At 45.8% G+C, this 16,458-nt stretch overlaps 1 protein-coding gene across 3 annotated transcripts in view; it reads left to right on the top strand.

Moving 5' to 3' along the window:
• The window catches only part of CCDC180 (coiled-coil domain containing 180), a 159,136-nt gene that overhangs the window by 28,990 nt on the left and 113,688 nt on the right, over positions 1–16,458 (top strand). For all 3 annotated transcript variants that reach the window (XM_068248980.1, XM_068248978.1, XM_068248979.1), the window contains exons 9-10: positions 2,995–3,158; positions 4,909–5,028. In XM_068248980.1, coding sequence (XP_068105081.1) covers positions 2,995–3,158; positions 4,909–5,028 — 284 coding nt within the window. The remainder of the gene's footprint in view (positions 1–2,994; positions 3,159–4,908; positions 5,029–16,458) is intronic.

Below are 16,458 nucleotides of genomic sequence, written 5' to 3'. Positions count from 1 at the left end.
ACTGCACTCCTCTTTCAGTATCTTCCCTTTGTGTCCTCTGTCTTAAACTTCTTCTATCTAATCCTTCTACTGTATTAGCTGTTTCCGTTACTTCCTCTCTCCTGTAACCTCTTGCTACAAAATTCTCCACTAGTTTGTCAGCTTGTCTGCGGTAGGATATATCATTAGAAGTGATTTGTCTAGCTCGAATAAACTGACTTTTCGGCAGACCCCTAAGTAGGGGTCGGGGATGACAACTAGTAGCCATGAGAGCATTATTGCGTTCCGTAGATTTTCTGAACAGGTCCGTATGAAAACCACTACCATCAAAAACAATGTCCACATCTAAAAAATGCAATTTACAAGGATGAAACTCCAACGTGAACTTAATGGTCTCATGGCAAGAATTTAAGATATCAAAAAATTATTTTAAACTTTCTTCCGATCCGGCCCAACAGAAAAACAAATCGTCGATAAAACGACAATAACCTCTGCCAAATTTCAAAAATATGTCATTCGTCAAAATATGTGCTAATTCAAATTCTGCCATGAAAACATTAGCCAACGTTGGAGCATAAGGGGCCCCCATCGGTACTCCTCGTACCTGCAAATAAAAATCTTTCTGCACCCTAAAATAGTTTGATTTCAAACACCAAACTAACAGGTTATATACAAATGATGCATCAATATTCACATTACTCCATGTTTCCATAGCTTTCTTTATAGAGTCCAGTGCCTCCTGATGTGGAATGTTAGTGTATAGACTCTTAATGTCCAGGCTCACCAAAAATCTAATCCCTCTGGTATCCACCTTTTCCAGGGTGTTCAAAAAATGTGTGGTGTCCTGTAAACACAAACTATTTCTTTTTACTATTGGTTGTAAAGCATTATCAATATAGATACCCAAAGGTTCCATTAATGAATTAACTGCAGACACTACCGGTCTTCCTGGCGGATGTGTAATATCCTTATGCACTTTTGGCAGTGTATACATTACTGGTATCTTATATCCTTCCTTTTGTAGTGCTGACATCACTTCACTCGAGATAAGACCTTCATTATAAGCTCCTGTGATAAAAGTAGATATCTGTTCCTTAATCCTCTGTGAAGGGTCCCCTGGGAGAGGGGCATACGTATCGATATCGTTTACTTGTCTCAACAACTCAGATATATAATCCTCCTTTTTCTGCACAACCAGTGAACCTCCTTTATCTGCCCTTTTATAGATAACACTATTATCATTTTGCAATGACTTTAGGGCTTCTCTTTCCTTCTTTGACAAATTATGTACTGTCTGATACTTTTTATCTTCCCAATGTTTTTCCAATGTCTGAATCACCATATTTTCAAAGATATCTAAAACTGGATTTTCGATCGGTGGGTCATTTTTATTCTTGCTTCTCAATTTCTCAGGGAGTCCACTATCCTCTCTCCTTTCAGATCTATCTAGGCTATTAACTGGTCGTCTCAAAAAATGCCATAATTTCCACTTTAATTTTCTCACAAACTTATATAAATCCACTTTAATCTCGAATAGATCTTGAAAAAAACTTGGAACAAAACCTAATCCTCTATTCAGCACTGCCTCTTCCTGCGGATTGAATTGTTTGTCTGCTATATTGATCACTAACCCCTTTGCATGAGTACTAGGTGTTTCCATATTTGTTTCCATCATGGGAATGTCAAAATTCAGTCCCGGGCACACCGCCCCCATATTCTCTAAAACATTTCCCATATTACTCACTGTTAGTGAGGGGAGACATGCAGCCACTCCTCCTACATACACACAGGGGAGCGAGACACAGGAAGCAAAACATGGGGAGACACAGGAGGCAAAACGGGGACACAGGAGGCAAAACATGGGGAGACACAGGAGGCAAAACGGTGACACAGGAAGGCCACACTGGGGACAGAAGGTGCCACACTGGGGACAGAAGGGGGACCCAGGAGGGGGAAAACATGTACAAGATGCTCCTGAATATGGACGCACCATGTTTAGTATATATATATTTTCCCTGGTTTTTGTCCTCTCATCCTTGGTGCGTCATACATTCTAGAGCATCTTATATGGTGGCAAATACAGTATCAGACAAGAGTTTTTTGCTTTGGGTCTGCTTTAATTTAACATTGTCTCAAATACAAAGTGGGCCAAAACTGAAAACTGGGACATAGTTGCAGGTCAAACTAAATATCTACTGGCCCTCCTTCCTCCTCTATACAGTTCCCTGGTGTTTATGGTCCTCCCTCCCTCCCTCTACTATAAAGTTCCCTGGTGTGTAGTGACTCTCTCCTTTATACAGTTCCCTAGTGTTTAGTGTTTCCCCCTCCATCCCCTATACAGTTCCCTAGTGTTTAGTGTTTCCCCCTCCATCCCCTATACAGTTCCCTAGTGTTTAGTGTTTCCCCCTCCATCCCCTATACAGTTCCCTAGTGTTTAGTGTTTCCCCCTCCATCCCCTATACAGTTCCCTAGTGTTTAGTGTTTCCCCCTCCATCCCCTATACAGTTCCCTAGTGTTTAGTGTTTCCCCCTCCATCCCCTATACAGTTCCCTAGTGTTTAGTGTTTCCCCCTCCATCCCCTATACAGTTCCCTAGTGTTTAGTGTTTCCCCCTCCATCCCCTATACAGTTCCCTAGTGTTTAGTGTTTCCCCCTCCATCCCCTATATAGTTCCCTAGTGTTTAGTGATCCCCCCTACCTCTCCTATACAGTTCCCTGGTGTCTAGTAGTGACCCCCATTCCTCCTCAGTACAGTTCCATGGTGTTTTGTGCTTTCTGCCTACCTCCCCCATATGGCTTCCTTGGTGATCTAGGGCTTCACCTCACCATATAGCTTCCCTGATGGTCTAGAGTGGGCCAAACATAATACAAAGAGGGGAAACCACTTGGGGGACATATTTAAAGACTCAGGGCCAGATTTGACCCGCAGGCCTGAGTTTGACGTGTCTGATTTAGACTGCTTAGGCTTTACCAGCACTGCACTGCGTCTTGTTTTCACTGAGTCTGTGTTTCCTAGATGATAAATCAGGCCATACTAGCCAACCACAGAGCCATCAGCAGGCTGTCTCTCAATCTGATGGAAGCAGAGCTGAAAAGAGAGTGTTCACAGCGCCTCCGGTGGCAAGATCTGATAAAAGCCTGGAAGTCCCATGAGAAAGAAAGAGTAGTCCTGGAATTCAGGTAACTTGTACAGAAGCAGGGACGTTTCTAGTGCCTGGCATCAGGGGCACGTGCCCCTGATCTGTAGCCAGGTGCCCCGTATCTCCAGCCTCCAATTGTGCTGTCATGCTTTGGTTTCTTTGCTGTGAACCTTGAGGTGTTACATTGGCTAGTGAGCTGCAGTTCTGGGTAATAAATATTATTTAGCCCTTTATGAAACCATACTTTCCTAATGAGTTACTTTTTGGTCTATTTTATCAATTTAAACTTTTGCAAGACTCTTTCCTGAGAAGGGTTGGAAGGTGTGTGAACCTCTGGCCTGAGGAGCAGTGATGCCTGCTTAATGAATAATATAATATGAAACATAAATTGTGTCGTTCAGGTCTCCGGGGGTTTTACCTCTTAAAGTGAACCAGAGACGAAGCACCCTCATGCATTTAACCATATATATCAGTGGGAACATTAGAGAAAACACCTACCCTGCTCTCTGTTTCATTCTTCACTGCTCAGCCTGCTTCTAATCAGCCCTGATAAAATCCCTGACTGAGCATTCAGTCTGGCATTGCTCAGGAATCATTATAGCTGAGTCATTATAGCAGAGCCAGAAGGGACAGGCTTGGGCTTGAAAAGACATCAGAGAAGACAGACTCAGCTATAATGATTCCTGAGCAAAGCCAGACTGAATGCTCAGTCAGGGATTTTATCAGGGCTGCTAAGAAGCAGGCTGAGCAGTGAAGGATGAAACAGAGAGCAGGGTAGGTGTTTTCTCTAATGTTCCCACTGATATATATGGTAAAATACATGAGGGTGCTTCGTTTCTGGTTCACTTTAAGGTTCTTGAAATGTTGTAATTTCAGCTGTTTCGCTATTGCAGCAATAACTTTTTAATGCTTGTGCCATCAAAGTGTAACTTTTTGATACTTGTGCCATCAGAGTGTTTTTTTTTTTTTTTTTTTTTCTTCATTTTTCACCCCTCATAATTTTCACATGACGAGTGCCACAGTTACAAAACCTCTCTAAATATGCTACTTGTATTTTTCCTGTTAAAATGATATCCTACATGCTATATTTCATGTGGCGTACCATTTTTGCCAACTTGTGCGTCTGAAGCGATTGAATCTGATCGCTATAGCGCACAGTTTGGGGACCCCAGTGCTTTACATATACATTGCTAGGCAACAACACAGCGATGCATCTCTACAGCATTGGGTCCCTGAGCTGTCACCATAAAGATCACCATGAGTGGCAGCCAAGTGAACACGCTGCCTGGGGGCGCCCCAGGACTTATTTTTATCATTCAGAACTCACTTTCTCCATGCTGCTCACTTGGGCTTATAGCCACCATGAAGGGCAGTCTACTAAGCATCTGTCCGTTTGGTTATGACCACGTTACATCTTCTTTTACTGATAATTGTGTATATTTGTTTTCTTAAAGATATACCTAAAATGCTACCAAACATTTAAGGAACCAAACTCCAGAGCTGGTGCTTACTTGTTCACTACTGCCCTGCAACACTTGCATACTGCATTCAGTGACAGGGGGATTGGGGTCAACAATAGTTACAGGGCAGTGTTGAACTAGTCAGCACTAATCCTGTTTTTATTGATTTGACCCATTGATCTGACGGGAAATTGCATCCCTTTTACAGGCCTTAAGACATTTCAAGCAAATCTGAGTTATCCAATGGAAGTTGCTCCATCAGCTCTGTGTTGTCATGCTCCAATCATTGGCTAGCATGGTAGAAACCTTCTTCCGCTCTTTATTCCACAGGCAGGCTGCCCAGGAGGAGGCAAAGCGTATGCCTGGCAGCATCAGCAGGGAGGCGGACTTACTGATGGACCGGTACCAGCCTCTGCATGACGAGAGACATCAGCTGCTCTGTTCTGTCAGGTATGGGAGGGGAATCCACTCAGTTATCACGCCTAAAAACTCAGTTATCACGCCTAAAAGCTTTGCACGTGCAAACTAGGGTGCTAAGTAGTTTGCACTCTAGTTTGCACCCTAGTTTGCACGTGCAAAGCTTTTAGGCGTGATAACTCAGTTATCACCCTTTTGTGAATCAAGCCCAATGGATGGTTTGTGCTCATGGTCTTGAAAGCAGATCTGAATGCAGAGCTAAAAGATAAACAACAGCATAATAACCTTTAAAGAAAAAAAATTCTTTGTTACAGCTGATACAAATCCTGCAATAAGTCTGCATTGTGTCTACTTCCTGCTTTCATGGAAGCAGACATAAGGTTAACACCCTGTGTTTACCAATTAGCTGCTCTGCCAATGCAGCCAGCTGACACAGCTGAGAGATCAAATTACAGTTGTGATTATTCAACAATAAGGATTAGACAGGCTAAACTCTCTAAATACACACAGGGTGCATTTCTCTTTGTTTTCCTTCTGTCTGGTGCAAAAGTTCAGGCCCTCTATAAAATATAGATCAGTGATACGCAATTGTTTTATTATTTTAAGCTTAAATTGTGCTTACAGTATTTACATGGAAAAAGTACTGTACTTTGCATAAATATTAGCAAGAAAATCCCCCTTTTCTGCAGGACTGGTTAGCTGCACACAACTGAAGCCATTGTTGCTCATTTTCAACACCTGCAGTAATCCATTGGTTGACCGGTATCAAGTTTTAGATTCCCATCTCTGTTCCTTTTAAGACTTGAGTTTTCACGCAGGACCATACTACAATTTTGTGGTGGAGGGCACTCTTACTGTAGCCACTCATAACCTTGGGGATGGTGCTGTTGCCGTATCAACTCATTTCTGTAGGGACTATTGTCATATCAACACATATGTGTGGAGGCTGATGTTGTTTCAACTTATATCTGTGGGGGAGGGGTGTGATGTATCAACTCATATCTGTGTGGGAGGGGCTATCTCTGTGTCCACACATATCTCTGGGTGAGGAGGGATCTTTTGCCTTAGCCACTTAAAGGGAACCTCTAGACTAAAAATCTACTCAGCAGCACTGAAAAGGCTTGGTGTTTCTTTAACAGTTTCACAGCATCAGAACTTTGGTTTTATTACCTAAGCCTCATTTTTAGCTGCACAGAAGAAAACTGCCCGGGCAGTTTTCCCCTTATGCTGTGCAAAGCATGATGGGATTTCTGATCTTGTTGTTCTCGTTCTGCTGTTTTGGTGCAAAATTTTTTTCTTTTTCTTTTTTTGAATTTGAGATTTGAAGCCTAGTGTGTGCAGCTGGGAGGGGTTATCAGGACACAGGACAGTTGGAACTGTGTCTCCTGCTCCTTGTCACCTCTTTTCAACCAAAAAGATGGCTGCCCCCATGAGAAAGATGGCTGCTCCCATGAAATCACAAACATTTGCTAGTAATTTTAAAACAGGGTGGGAAAGAGATTATATTACCTATCTATTCTAATTAACATAACGAATGTAACTTAATGACAGTATGTTTGTTTAGGCTGAAGTTCCCCTTTAACTCTGTAGGGGAGGAGCCCTGTGCCTTATTTACATAGCTCAACTACACACGCTGTTCCTATAATGCACGTTACGCTATTTGCGCAAAGAACACTATACTAGCAGCACACATGTTCGGTACACAAGGCGAGTCGCACTTTCTGCACGACAAATTGCTTGTGTAAATGCCAGGGAATATTTGTGCCCTAGTTTAGTGACTCATTATGAGGACCCATGTCTGCTATCTGTAGTAAGTGTTCACTATGGCTTCAATTCACGAAAGATATGTAGGATTACAATTTCATGTTCGGTAATTTGCCTCATTTGGTATTTTAGACTTTTTTCCAAATTCGCTAAGATTTTTACACCTGCGCTAATAGTTTGATAATTTACTGCAAAAATTGCATGACAATTCAGTAAGATTTTCACCTCATGCAGTATATCATGCTGTATTTTAACCACTTAAGTACCAGCGGTCTCTGCCCCCTTAATGACCAGAGACCGCTGGTACAATACCGACGGAATCCCAATGAATCGCCGCAGATACCCGCCGCAACCACCGTCACTGCCGCACGCCGGATCCTCAGGACATAGACTGCCGTCTCTGTGATGGCAGAGTTCCTGTGAGCCGGTCAGGTGACACTTTCATTGGCTCCTGACCGTGTCTATCAATGTAAGGCAATGGGAGCAGCTTACATTGATAGACACGGCCAGGAGCCAATGAAAGTGTCACCTGACCGGCTCACATGACTCTGTCGTCATAGAGACAGGCAGCGCCAGTGAGCTGCAGCAAGAGACTTCGGGTTTGAGTGGCGGGATCGACAGAAACAGCGGATGCGCGCTGTGGGCCGTGATTGAAATCAACGCCCTGCCAGCCAGGAGCCCACCAAAACAGGGCGTAGATTTCAATCACCGCGGTCCTTAAGTAGTTAAAGAGACACTTAAGCCAGAAAAAAAATGAGTTTTACTCACCTGGGGCTTCTACCAGCCCCCTGCAGCAGTCCTGTGCCCTCGTAGCAACTCACTAATCCTCTGGTCCCCCGCTGCCAGCTAGTTTCGTTTTTGCCGTCAGGCCCGTCAGGACTGGCCACGTGTAGCTTTTTCCGCATTCCCGACTGCAATTAGCACTATTGCGGGCCACAACGCGTACAAAAATACGTTTTGCCGCATTACGAACGCATAGATATGCGGCAACGCGTATTTTTGTAGGCGTTGCGGCCCGCAATATCGCTAATTGCAGTCGGGAATGCGCAAAAAGCTACGCATGGCCAGTCCTGACGGGCCTATCGGCAAAAATGAAACTAGCTGGCATCAGGGGACCAGAGGATCAGTGAGTAACTGCGAGAGCACAGGGCTGCTGCAGGGGGCTGGTAGTAGCAGAACTAGCTGACAGCGGGGGGCCAGAGGATTAGTGAGTGGCTGCGAGGGCACAGGACTGCTGCAAGGGGCTGGTAGAAGCCCCAGGTGAGTAAAACTCTTTTTTTTTTTCTGACTTAAGGTTCACTTTAAGGAATTATGCTGTTTCATTTGGTATTTGCTGGATTATAGCAGTGCAGGGAAAATGAAGGAAAGATGTGATACAGGCAGCATTTTATTTTTTATGATACTAACAAGTAAAGTGCAAATCGATGCTGCATAAAATTAACATGAAATGTGTATCCGTTCGAAACCATTAGCACCTTTTTAACCATTATTAATTACGGTCCTACATGATACATAGTTACAGAGTCAATTGGGTTGAAAAAAGACATCCGTCCATCGAGTTCAACCAGAAAAAAAAGTTGTGAAATTATAGACATATGTTTTTATTCTTAACTTTCTTATTTTCTTGAATAGTTTAGTTTAGTTCTCACCTTTTCTCTGTCTATAACTTTCAGAATGGCTGTTTGTTACTGACAGCTCCAGGCTGGAGACACCGAACATCTCACTTGTGTTACCTCATATGATAATCTCTGTGACCTCACATCACTGACAGCTCCAGGCTGGAGACACCGAACATCTCACTTGTGTTACCTCATATGATAATCTCTGTGACCTCACATTACTGACAGCTCCAGGCTGGAGACACCGAACATCTCACTTGTGTTACCGCATGTGATAATCTCTGTGACCTCACATTACTGACAGCTCCAGGCTGGAGACACTGAACATCTCACTTGTGTTACCTCATATGATAATCTCTGTGACCTCACATTACTGACAGCTCCAGGCTGGAGACACCGGACATCTCACTTGTGTTACCGCATGTGATAATCTCTGTGACCTCACATTACTGACAGCTCCAGGCTGGAGACACCGGACATCTCACTTGTGTTACCGCATGTGATAATCTCTGTGACCTCACATTTACTGACAGCTCCAGGCTGGAGACACCGAACATCTCACTTGTGTTACCGCATGTGATAATCTCTGTGACCTCACATTACTGACAGCTCCAGGCTGGAGACACTGAACATCTCACTTGTGTTACCTCATATGATAATCTCTGTGACCTCACATTACTGACAGCTCCAGGCTGGAGACACCGAACATCTCACTTGTGTTACCGCATGTGATAATCTCTGTGACCTCACATTACTGACAGCTCCAGGCTGGAGACACCGAACATCTCACTTGTGTTACCGCATGTGATAATCTCTGTGACCTCACATTACTGACAGCTCCAGGCTGGAGACACTGAACATCTCACTTGTGTTACCTCATATGATAATCTCTGTGACCTCACATTACTGACAGCTCCAGGCTGGAGACACCGGACATCTCACTTGTGTTACCGCATGTGATAATCTCTGTGACCTCACATTTACTGACAGCTCCAGGCTGGAGACACCGAACATCTCACTTGTGTTACCGCATGTGATAATCTCTGTGACCTCACATTACTGACAGCTCCAGGCTGGAGACACCGAACATTTCACTTGTGTTACCCCATGTGATCATCTCTGTGACCTCACATTACTGACAGCTCCAGGCTGGAGACACCGGACATCTCACTTGTGTTACCTCATGTGATAATCTCTGTGACCTCACATTACTGACAGCTCCAGGCTGGAGACACCGGACATCTCACTTGTGTTACCTCATGTGATAATCTCTGTGACCTCACATTACTGACACCTCCAGGCTGGAGACACCGGACATCTCACTTGTGTTACCGCATGTGATAATCTCTGTGACCTCACATTACTGACAGCTCCAGGCTGGAGACACCGGACATCACTTGTGTTACCGCATGTGATAATCTCTGTGACCTCACATTACTGACAGCTCCAGGCTGGAGACACCGAACATCTCACTTGTGTTACCGCATGTGATAATCTCTGTGACCTCACATCACTGACAGCTCTAGGCTGGAGACACCGAACATCTCACTTGTGTTACCGCATGTGATAATCTCTGTGACCTCACATTACTGACAGCTCCAGGCTGGAGACACCGAACATCTCACTTGTGTTACCTCATATGATAATCTCTGTGACCTCACATTACTGACAGCTCCAGGCTGGAGACACCGAACATCTCACTTGTGTTACCTCATGTGATAATCTCTGTGACCTCACATTACTGACAGCTGCAGGCTGGAGACACCGAACATCTCACTTGTGTTACCGCATGTGATAATCTCTGTGACCTCACATTACTGACAGCTCCAGGCTGGAGACACCGGACATCTCACTTGTGTTACCGCATGTGATAATCTCTGTGACCTCACATTACTGACAGCTCCAGGCTGGAGACACCGAACATCTCACTTGTGTTACCGCATGTGATCATCTCTGTGACCTCACATTTACTGACAGCTCCAGGCCGGAGACACCGGACATCTCACTTGTGTTACCGCATGTGATCATCTCTGTGACCTCACATTTACTGACAGCTCCAGGCCGGAGACACCGGACATCTCACTTGTGTTACCGCATGTATAATCTCTGTGACCTCACAGTTACTGACAGCTCCAGGCTGGAGACACCGAACATCTCACTTGTGTTACCTCATATGATAATCTCTGTGACCTCACATTACTGACAGCTCCAGGCTGGAGACACCGAACATCTCACTTGTGTTACCTCATGTGATAATCTCTGTGACCTCACATTACTGACAGCTCCAGGCTGGAGACACCGAACATCTCACTTGTGTTACCTCATGTGATAATCTCTGTGACCTCACATTACTGACAGCTCCAGGCTGGAGACACCGAACATCTCACTTGTGTTACCTCATGTGATAATCTCTGTGACCTCACATTACTGACAGCTCCAGGCTGGAGACACCGGACATCTCACTTGTGTTACCTCATGTGATAATCTCTGTGACCTCACATTACTGACAGCTCCAGGCTGGAGACACCGAACATCTCACTTGTGTTACCGCATGTGATAATCTCTGTGACCTCACATTACTGACAGCTCCAGGCTGGAGACACCGGACATCTCACTTGTGTTACCGCATGTGATAATCTCTGTGACCTCACATTACTGACAGCTCCAGGCTGGAGACACCGAACATCTCACTTGTGTTACCGCATGTGATAATCTCTGTGACCTCACATTACTGACAGCTCCAGGCTGGAGACACCGGACATCTCACTTGTGTTACCGCATGTGATAATCTCTGTGACCTCACATTACTGACAGCTCCAGGCTGGAGACACCGAACATCTCACTTGTGTTACCTCATATGATAATCTCTGTGACCTCACATTACTGACACCTCCAGGCTGGAGACACCGGACATCTCACTTGTGTTACCTCATATGATAATCTCTGTGACCTCACATTACTGACACCTCCAGGCTGGAGACACCGAACATCTCACTTGTGTTACCGCATGTGATAATCTCTGTGACCTCACATTACTGACAGCTCCAGGCTGGAGACACCGAACATCTCACTTGTGTTACCGCATGTGATAATCTCTGTGACCTCACATTACTGACAGCTCCAGGCTGGAGACACCGAACATCTCACTTGTGTTACCTCATATGATAATCTCTGTGACCTCACATTACTGACACCTCCAGGCTGGAGACACCGGACATCTCACTTGTGTTACCTCATATGATAATCTCTGTGACCTCACATTACTGACACCTCCAGGCTGGAGACACCGAACATCTCACTTGTGTTACCGCATGTGATAATCTCTGTGACCTCACATTACTGACAGCTCCAGGCTGGAGACACCGAACATCTCACTTGTGTTACCGCATGTATAATCTCTGTGACCTCACATTACTGACAGCTCCAGGCTGGAGACACCGAACATCTCACTTGTGTTACCGCATGTGATAATCTCTGTGACCTCACATTACTGACAGCTCCAGGCTGGAGACACCGGACATCTCACTTGTGTTACCGCATGTGATAATCTGTGACCTCACATTACTGACAGCTCCGGGCTGGAGACACCGAACATCTCACTTGTGTTACCTCATATAATAATCTCTGTGACCTCACATTTACTGACAGCTCCAGGCTGGAGACACCGAACATCTCACTTGTGTTACCTCATGTGATAATCTCTGTGACCTCACATTACTGACAGCTCCAGGCTGGAGACACCGGACATCTCACTTGTATTACCGCATGTGATAATCTCTGTGACCTCACATTACTGACAGCTCCAGGCTGGAGACACCGGACATCTCACTTGTGTTACCGCATGTGATAATCTCTGTGACCTCACATTACTGACAGCTCCAGGCTGGAGACACCGAACATCTCACTTGTGTTACCGCATGTGATAATCTCTGTGACCTCACATTACTGACAGCTCCAGGCTGGAGACACCGAACATCTCACTTGTGTTACCGCATGTGATAATCTCTGTGACCTCACATTACTGACAGCTCCAGGCTGGAGACACCGGACATCTCACTTGTGTTACCGCATGTGATAATCTCTGTGACCTCACATTACTGACAGCTCCAGGCTGGAGACACCGAACATCTCACTTGTATTACCGCATGTGATCATCTCTGTGACCTCACATTTACTGACAGCTCCAGGCTGGAGACACCGAACATCTCACTTGTGTTACCTCATATGATAATCTCTGTGACCTCACATTTACTGACAGCTCCAGGCTGGAGACACCGGACATCTCACTTGTGTTACCGCATGTGATAATCTCTGTGACCTCACATTACTGACAGCTCCAGGCTGGAGACACCGGACATCTCACTTGTGTTACCGCATGTATAATCTCTGTGACCTCACATTACTGACAGCTCCGGGCTGGAGACACTGAACATCTTACTTGTGTTATCGCATGTGATAATCTCTGTGACCTCACATTACTGACAGCTCCGGGCTGGAGACACCGAACATCTCACTTGTGTTACCGCATGTGATAATCTCTGTGACCTCACATTACTGACAGCTCCAGGCTGGAGACACCGGACATCTCACTTGTGTTACCGCATGTGATAATCTCTGTGACCTCACATTACTGACAGCTCCAGGCTGGAGACACCGGACATCTCACTTGTGTTACCGCATGTGATAATCTCTGTGACCTCACATTACTGACAGCTCCAGGCTGGAGACACCGGACATCTCACTTGTGTTACCTCATGTGATAATCTCTGTGACCTCACATTACTGACAGCTCCAGGCTGGAGACACCGAACATCTCACTTGTGTGACTGCATGTGATCATCTCTGTGACCTCACATTACTGACAGCTCCAGGCTGGTGACACCGAACATCTCACTTGTGTTACCGCATGTGATCATCTCTGTGACCTCACATTACTGACACCTCCAGGCTGGAGACACCGAACATCTCACTTGTGTTACCGCATGTGATAATCTCTGTGACCTCACATTACTGACAGCTCCAGGCTGGGGACACCGAACATCTCACTTGTGTTACCGCATGTGATAATCTCTGTGACCTCACAGTTACTGACAGCTCCAGGCTGGAGACACCGGACATCTCACTTGTATTACCGCATGTGATCATCTCTGTGACCTCACATTACTGACAGCTCCAGGATGGAGACACCGAACATCTCACTTGTGTTACCTCATGTGATAATCTCTGTGACCTCACATTACTGACAGCTCCAGGCTGGAGACACCGGACATCTCACTTGTGTTACCGCATGTGATAATCTCTGTGACCTCACATTACTGACACCTCCAGGCTGGAGACACCGAACATCTCACTTGTGTTACCGCATGTGATAATCTCTGTGACCTCACATTACTGACACCTCCAGGCTGGAGACACCGGACATCTCACTTGTGTTACCGCATGTGATAATCTCTGTGACCTCACATTACTGACAGCTCCAGGCTGGAGACACCGGACATCTCACTTGTGTTACCTCATGTGATAATCTCTGTGACCTCACATTACTGACAGCTCCAGGCTGGAGACACCGAACATCTCACTTGTGTTACCGCATGTGATAATCTCTGTGACCTCACATTACTGACAGCTCCAGGCTGGAGACACCGAACATCTCACTTGTGTTACCTCATATGATAATCTCTGTGACCTCACATTACTGACAGCTCCAGGCTGGAGACACCGAACATCTCACTTGTGTTACCTCATGTGATAATCTCTGTGACCTCACATTACTGACAGCTCCAGGATGGAGACACCGAACATCTCACTTGTGTTACCTCATATGATAATCTCTGTGACCTCACATTACTGACAGCTCCAGGATGGAGACACCGAACATCTCACTTGTGTTACCTCATATGATAATCTCTGTGACCTCACATTACTGACAGCTCCAGGCTGGAGACACCGAACATCTCACTTGTGTTACCGCATGTGATAATCTCTGTGACCTCACATTACTGACAGCTCCAGGCTGGAGACACCGAACATCTCACTTGTGTTACCTCATGTGATAATCTCTGTGACCTCACATTACTGACAGCTCCAGGCTGGAGACACCGAACATCTCACTTGTGTTACCGCATGTATAATCTCTGTGACCTCACATTACTGACAGCTCCAGGCTGGAGACACCGGACATCTCACTTGTGTTACCTCATGTGATAATCTCTGTGACCTCACATTACTGACAGCTCCAGGCTGGAGACACCGAACATCTCACTTGTGTTACCGCATGTGATAATCTCTGTGACCTCACATTACTGACAGCTCCAGGCTGGAGACACCGAACATCTCACTTGTGTTACCGCATGTGATAATCTCTGTGACCTCACATTACTGACAGCTCCAGGCTGGAGACACCGAACATCTCACTTGTGTTACCTCATGTGATAATCTCTGTGACCTCACATTACTGACACCTCCAGGCTGGAGACACCGAACATCTCACTTGTGTTACCGCATGTATAATCTCTGTGACCTCACATTACTGACAGCTCCAGGCTGGAGACACCGAACATCTCACTTGTGTTACCGCATGTATAATCTCTGTGACCTCACATTACTGACAGCTCCAGGCTGGGGACACCGGACATCTCACTTGTGTTACCGCATGTGATAATCTCTGTGACCTCACATTACTGACAGCTCCAGGCTGGGGACACCGGACATCTCACTTATGTTACCTCATGTGATAATCTCTGTGACCTCACATTACTGACAGCTCCAGGCTGGAGACACCGGACATCTCACTTGTGTTACCTCATGTGATAATCTCTGTGACCTCACATTACTGACAGCTCCAGGCTGGAGACACCGAACATCTCACTTATGTTACCTCATGTGATAATCTCTGTGACCTCACATTACTGACAGCTCCAGGCTGGAGACACCGGACATCTCACTTGTGTTACCTCATGTGATAATCTCTGTGACCTCACATTACTGACAGCTCCAGGCTGGAGACACCGGACATCTCACTTGTGTTACCGCATGTGATAATCTCTGTGACCTCACATTACTGACAGCTCCAGGCTGGAGACACCGGACATCTCACTTATGTTACCGCATGTGATAATCTCTGTGACCTCACATTTACTGACAGCTCCAGGCTGGAGACACCGGACATCTCACTTGTGTTACCGCATGTGATAATCTCTGTGACCTCACATTTACTGACAGCTCCAGGCTGGAGACACCGGAGATCTCACTTGTGTTACTGCATGTGATAATCTCTGTGACCTCACATTACTGACAGCTCCAGGCTGGAGACACCGAACATCTCACTTGTGTTACCGCATGTGAAAATCTCTGTGACCTCACATTTACTGACAGCTCCAGGCTGGAGACACCGGTCATCTCACTTGTGTTACCCCATGTGATAATCTCTGTGACCTCACATTACTGACAGCTCCAGGCTGGAGACACCGGACATCTCACTTGTGTTACCGCATGTGATAATCTCTGTGACCTCACATTACTGACAGCTCCAGGCTGGAGACACCGGACATCTCACTTGTGTTACCGCATGTGATAATCTCTGTGACCTCACATTACTGACAGCTCCAGGCTGGAGACACCGGACATCTCACTTGTGTTACCTCATGTGATAATCTCTGTGACCTCACATTACTGACAGCTCCAGGCTGGAGACACCGAACATCTCACTTGTGTTACCGCATGTGATAATCTCTGTGACCTCACATTTACTGACGGCTCCAGGCTGGAGACACCGGACACCTCACTTGTGTTACCGCATGTGATAATCTCTGTGACCTCACATTACTGACAGCTCCAGGCTGGAGACACCGAACATCTCACTTGTGTTACCGCATGTGATAATCTCTGTGACCTCACATTACTGACAGCTCCAGGCTGGAGACACCGGACATCTCACTTGTGTTACCGCATGTATAATCTCTGTGACCTCACATTACTGACAGCTCCAGGCTGGAGACACCGGACATCTCACTTGTGTTACCTCATGTGATAATCTCTGTGACCTCACATTACTGACAGCTCCAGGCTGGAGACACCGAAC

The sequence above is a fragment of the Hyperolius riggenbachi genome, chromosome 8 (genome assembly GCF_040937935.1).
Source record: "Hyperolius riggenbachi isolate aHypRig1 chromosome 8, aHypRig1.pri, whole genome shotgun sequence".
In the NCBI taxonomy this organism is placed as follows: Eukaryota; Metazoa; Chordata; class Amphibia; order Anura; family Hyperoliidae; genus Hyperolius; species Hyperolius riggenbachi.
The sequence above is the reverse complement of the archived record's forward strand: the minus strand, read 5'-3'. Positions and strand labels throughout refer to the sequence as shown.